We start from the raw sequence: 6,000 nt of genomic DNA on the forward strand, positions 1-6,000 counted from the left end.
TATATATATATATATGTATAAATATATATACACACACATATATATAATGTTTATACCATACACTATATGTATAGTATAAAACTAAATATCTACCATCCATAAATGTTAAATATTTTTTGTATCCTTAGAAGTTTCAGTTAAGTAATACAATACAGTAAATTATAAAACCACTTGGAAGCCAGGCGTGGTGGTGCACGCCTTTGATCCCAGCACTCAGGAGGCAGAGGCAGGCAGATTTCTGAGTTCGAGGCCAGCCTCGTCTACAAAGTGAGTTCCAGGACAGCCAGGACTACACAGAGAAACCCTGTCTAGAAAAACCAAAATGAATGAATAAATAAATAAATAAATAAAAATAAAACCACTTGGAAAAGATCTAGTGTTGGGTTACCACAAATTTGGCCTCAAAAGAGACTTTAAAAGCCTGATAGATCACAAATGTCTACCACAGCCAAGTGTCTACTGTGATAACCTCTTAGGGGGAAAATTACCTAGTCACAATTCATGTTCAGAATATTTTATGCTGCAATAGGAGGCACTTAGCTCATGTTATCAAATTTTCTAGAACATTTCTAATCCTGGGCTTATGTGTAAGCCACAAGAACATAAACAACACTTTACACTATTGCCTCAGTGTTTAAATATCTATTTGCTTTCAGATATACTTCTACAAAGAAAATGTTGACAAAGTTTGATAACATTTAGCTATCTAAACATACTTCATTGCCTTTCATTAACATCTAATGTCTATTTAACTATGATTCTTAAAATGTGATGATTAAGTACCAAATGTCCTACTTATTTCTCTCATTCACTTTTTTTTGTTTTGTTTTGTTTTGTTTTGATTTTGTTTTTCTAGACAGGGTTTCTCTTTATAGCCCTAGCTGTCCTGGAACTCACTTTGTAGACCAGGCTGTCCTCAAACTCAGAAATCCGCCTGCCTCTGCCTCCTGAGTGCTGGGGTCAAAGGAGTGCGCCACCACTCCCAGCTCTCATTCACTTTTTTGTACTTTACATCTCAGCATTTAATGCAAAGGGGATTGGCATTCCTGGGAGGGGTGGGGGGTGGGGATGACTATAGATTCTTTGAGAAAATTCCATTGTTTATCGTTCCAGCCCTCCAGGTGATTATGTATAGAGTTGAGAAGTATGGTACCTCAAAGGCTTAAAAAAAAAAAAAAAAAAAGAAAAGAAAAAGAAGAAAAGAAAGAAAAGAAAAGTCGCAAGAAAATTAAAAACATCACCCAGCAGACTATGATTATTTTTGCAAAATTGGTGGCAAAAGAAACTGAATTCTGACCAGGGTGAGATTATGAACTTGCAGCTCTTCTTGGTCTATGAACCAGACAACAACACTCTATTTCAATTTAGAAAGGAAAGTGACACAGCATTCATTCTATCCTGAAACTATCATCAAAGGAAGCAATACAATGACTACAGAAAATACTATTCTTTAAAAACAAAAACAAAACAACTTTTCAAACGCGCTTTTAAAAGTCAATGAACACTCTTGAAAAAAAAAAAAGTTGGAATATTTTATACACACAATGGTCTGCTGGATTCAAAGGCTCCAAACAAAGTCTCTTAGGAGCAGCAAGCACTGACAATCCCTCGCTCCCCCGCCACCCTCCCACCCCCCTCAAAGCGCCTATACTTTGGACAGCAACCTGAGAAACTGCTCCCAGCAGCGACCTGTAACCGCAATAGTCCGAACGTCCTCTCCCTCCCCTCGCTGCTATCAGACAGCAGCATCTCCCTCCAAAGGAAAAAACAGAGGGCGGGGGAGGCAGAAAACAGGCTTGCAGGGAATCAACCGAGAACAGTGAGAGAACCCGTAGGCCGAAGGTGGTGTCCCCTCGGTGCTAGTCCAGTCACCAGAAACAAGCCTGCACTTCCCCACCCTGAAGTCACGCCCCTCGCCAGTGGGACCGCAGACTCCAGCAACAGCCCCGCCACCTGTGCCGCACCCTGTCCCCCGCAGCCTGCGAGGAGGCAACTGCCTGTGTCCCACCCGCAGCAGCTCCCTCTTGGCTACTACCCTCTTCCCATCCACATCGCCGAGTGACAGGTCCCGGGAGAGGAGACTGCAAAAACGCACGGCGTTCCGAACTCCCGGTGCAACCGCGCTGCGACGCCCTCCAGCAGGCGCAGGGGTGCAGACCGAACGTTCCGGATTGTCAGGGGGGGCCAGCGTCCAGGCCCGGCCCTGCTCCCTGGCCCACGCCGGGCGGGGGTGGCACTTACTGCGGAGGTTGTGGATTAGCTCCGAGTGGCTGGCGCCGCCGGATTTCCAGGCCATCGCGAAGCACACCCGGAGCAGGTACAGAACCACCTTCAGCGCGGCGACGGTCCCTAGCAGTTTCCCCAAGAGTGAGACCACCTCCCACACGGTCACCGCCCCGCTGGTGTCCCCGCTCGAGCGGCCGCTGTTACTGCCGTCGCTGCCACTGCCGCCAATGCGCGCTCCCGGCATCCCCCGCGGCACGCATGCGCTCTGTGACGCCGCGCAGTCCGGGGTGCGGCCAGGCGAGGGCCCGCGGCGGGGGAGTCCTGGAGCCCAGTAGCGAGCGGGGGCGATAACCAGTGCTCGGTGGCCGCAGCGAGGTCGCACAAACGAACGCTCCTGAGTTCCCCTTGCTGAGGCCTGCACCTGCCTCCGTCCTGCGGCCCGCGAGCTGGTGTTCTGCGCGATGAGACTCGTTCCTAGCCGCGGCTCCGGCTGATTCACGGCGGCGGGATGGCGGGTCCGACGCGTGCCGCCTTCTTGGGCTCCGCAATCGCCACTCCGTCAGCTGTTGCGAGCGGCCGGTCTGCTCCTATGGCTGTCTAGATTGCTAGATGGTGTGCTGACTCCGTCTTGCCTCGTCCAACCCGGTGCACTAACCTAAGGCTTCTGGATGGAGCCAGAATAATTTTAACAGAGCCCAAGGGCAAAGGGCCTCTCAGGTACGAAGTCCACTAGCCTATGTCTCAGCACGGTCCTGATGAAGCAGAGGTTCTGGTTTGTTTTCAGCTCTGAAGGCACAAATTCAAGGTGGAATACTGTGATATGGAATTGGGGGTAGGGATGCTTCCCTGGTTAAGAGCAAAAGTAGCCGAGAGCCATAATTGGTTACAAAATAAGCTCAGTCTCCTGTGGTGGAAGTGTTATTCTTCCTACCCAAGTATGAGTTTCAGCTTAAGCTCACAAATTCCATCCTTAGACTGGACACCAATTTTACTGCTTTCATCTCTGCAACATTCTAAGAATTGACAGGAAACACTGTCTGCCGCATCCAGCGCGTGCTAACTTGAACTGAGACACAGCCATGACTCCAGTAAACTTTCAGGAAGGAAACGAAGATAAGACACCTATGCTGTGCTGTGAAGTCAGAAGCAATTTCCAAATTACAGTTCTTACCAAACTTCATCAGTTGCAACACTCAGCCTGCTTCCAACCTGAAATGTTCATCACCTATTTTCATGGCTCCTGTAACTAACTATAAATGTCAGTGTTGTTCAACATTAAGAGTAAAGTGATGAGTTTTAGAACGTCCGTTTTTTCCTACCCAGTACCACCTGCTCTTCTAGTCTGAGTGTAAAAGTTCATTAGAATCTCCTTGTGCTTAGGTACTTTCATCTGACTGCTTTTCTGTATGGGTCATGATGTTTACAGCTGATGAGTTTAATCCAATCACCTTTTCCCACTCCTCAGTCCATAAATATCACTCAACCTCAGCTTAGGTGAAGCTGTCCAGAGATGACCTTGTTTTCTCCATTTCCAAATGATTGGTCACCTCATAAATTCTGTCTTGCAAAACCTATCATTTCGGTGACTGGCATTTTGTATGGGGAAAAGAAATAGCCAGGTTGGGTAACAGTTTTGCTGCTGGAAAACAAAACAAAACAACAAAAGTCCTCAAGCTCAAAAAAAAAAAAAAAAAAAAAAAAGGGCCAGGCATGGTTGCACACTTGAGAGGCAGAGGCAGGCAGATTTCTGAGTTCGAGGCCAGGCTGGTCTACAAAATGAGTTCCAGGACAGCCAGGGCTAGAGAAACCCTGTCTCGAAACACCAAAAAAACAAAAACAAAAACAAAAAAAACCTCAAGCTCTTTATAATTAATAACTCTCATATCATGACTCCTTTTAAAGAAACAGCCAACACAGTTTGGAACTCCTATAGTATAAAGGAGAATAGCAATATTAATAAGTCTTTCCTCCTGTATTATGTAGGACTTACATCTAGTCATGGAAATCTGATTAGAAGAACACCACTGGGCTGGGGGTGTGGCAGAGGTCTTGCCTAACTAGTGGAAGATCTTAGGTTCCCTCTTGCGCACCATTAACAACAACAAACAGCAGGAAAAAAAAGGAAAAAAAAAAAAAACAACAACAAACTGTGAGTGCCATTAATGACCTAGATAGTAGTGCTACTGGGTTTAGCTAGAACAGCGCAGACTGCAGCCATCAGGAAAAGGTACACATGGGTACTGAGCCTTGAAGAGTGGACAAGATTATGCAAAATAGGAGTGGAGGAATATCATAGGAGTTACCAAGAGCACAGACATACCATAGGAATGGGAAGTTGCCTAGAGAAACAGTTCTCAGCAAATTCATTGTTAATTATGTGTCTAAATGAACTCACCAGGTTTAAAAAAAAAAAAAAAAAAAAAAAAAAAAAAAAGCCAGACGGCCTGGAGAGATGGGTCAGCAGTAGCGAGCACTGATTGCTCTTCCAGAGGATACTGGGTTCAATTCCCAGCACCCACATGGTGGCTGACAATCCTTTGTAACCCTAGTTCCAAGGGGGATCCTCCACCCTCTTTTTACCTTCTTGAGCACCAGGCAAGCGTGTGGTGCACACATATATGTGCAGGCAAACATTCCTACACAGAAATCTTTGTTAAGATAAAACTAGAGTTCTGAATTCTAATTGCAGACTCCTCCTACTGTTGTGAGTCAACTTGGAATCAGAAGAGGAAGATAGTAAGTTAGTACCTTAATGAAAATACTGCCAGGGTAACTTAAGGGTCCTTTTTCTTGTTACTAGAGGTATGACTCAGGACCTATAGTTTTAATATGGAACTACACACCCAGTCCTAGCTGAGGAGGCTGAAAGTTTTTATAGGTTTATTTTATGCATATGGGTGTTTTGTTTTGTTTTTGAGACAGAGTCTCACTATGTAGCTCTGGCTGGCCTAGAACTTACAGAGATCTGCCTGTGTTTCCAGAGTGATGAGATTAAAGGCATGTGTCACTGTTCCCAGTAATGTCTTTGCCTGCATGTATGTATGTGCACCTTATGTGTACCGATGGATGGTTGTGAGCCACTGGTGATGTAGATGCTGGGAACTGAACCAATCCAGGCCCTGTGGAAGAAACAAGTGCTGTTAGTGGTTAAGCAATCCTTCCAGCCCTAAGAGTTTTTAAAGTATTTTTTTATGTTCAGTGAAGTACAATGAAGGACATAGACTGGTACAAGATATATCCTCCTGCATTCTTTTTAAATTTTTACTCTTAGATTTTTCTCTGTCAGGGCTAGAGAGATGGCTCAGCAGTTAAAAAGTATTTGCTGTTCTTGCAGAGAGCTAGAGTTGGCTTCTCGGCACTCACAGGGTATGGCCCCACATGCCTCTAACTCCAGTCTAGGACATTCAGGTCTTCAGACACCAGGCCTCACATGCACATATACACATGCACATACATACATACATACATACATACATATGAATAATTAAAATAGTAAGAATAAAACTGTGTTTAAAGGCTGGAGACATGTTGCTCCGCCAGGGGACCTGAGGTCATTTCCCAGCACACACAAGGCAGGTCATAACTTTCTGTAACTCAAGTTATAGGGACTTCAGTCCCCTCTGTTGGCCTTACCACTAGGCATGAACACATGCAGCACACACACATACATATATGCAAACAAAACATTCATACACACAAAATAAGATTTTAGCCGGGTGTGGTGGCGCACAGCTTTAATCCTAGCACTTGGGAGGCAGAGGCAGGAGGATTTCT

General features: G+C 45.3%; 1 protein-coding gene across 7 annotated transcripts in view; it reads right to left on the bottom strand.

The window, feature by feature from the left end:
• The window catches only part of Pcmt1 (protein-L-isoaspartate (D-aspartate) O-methyltransferase), a 48,272-nt gene that overhangs the window by 27,408 nt on the left and 14,864 nt on the right, over window positions 1-6,000 (bottom strand). The window contains exon 1 of one of the 7 annotated variants that reach the window (XM_021173626.2): window positions 2,242-2,905. The exons of 2 other annotated variants lie outside the window; for them this stretch is intronic. In XM_021173626.2, the coding sequence (XP_021029285.1) occupies window positions 2,242-2,470 (229 nt within the window). In that variant the 5' untranslated portion in view covers window positions 2,471-2,905. Of the gene's footprint in view, window positions 1-2,035; window positions 2,057-2,241; window positions 2,906-6,000 lie in introns of those variants that run through there. 4 more of the 7 variants (XM_021173627.2, XM_029482904.1, XM_029482906.1 and 1 more) reach the window with 4 other exon arrangements.

The sequence above is a fragment of the Mus caroli genome, chromosome 10 (assembly GCF_900094665.2).
Source record: "Mus caroli chromosome 10, CAROLI_EIJ_v1.1, whole genome shotgun sequence".
Lineage (NCBI taxonomy): Eukaryota > Metazoa > Chordata > Mammalia > Rodentia > Muridae > Mus > Mus caroli.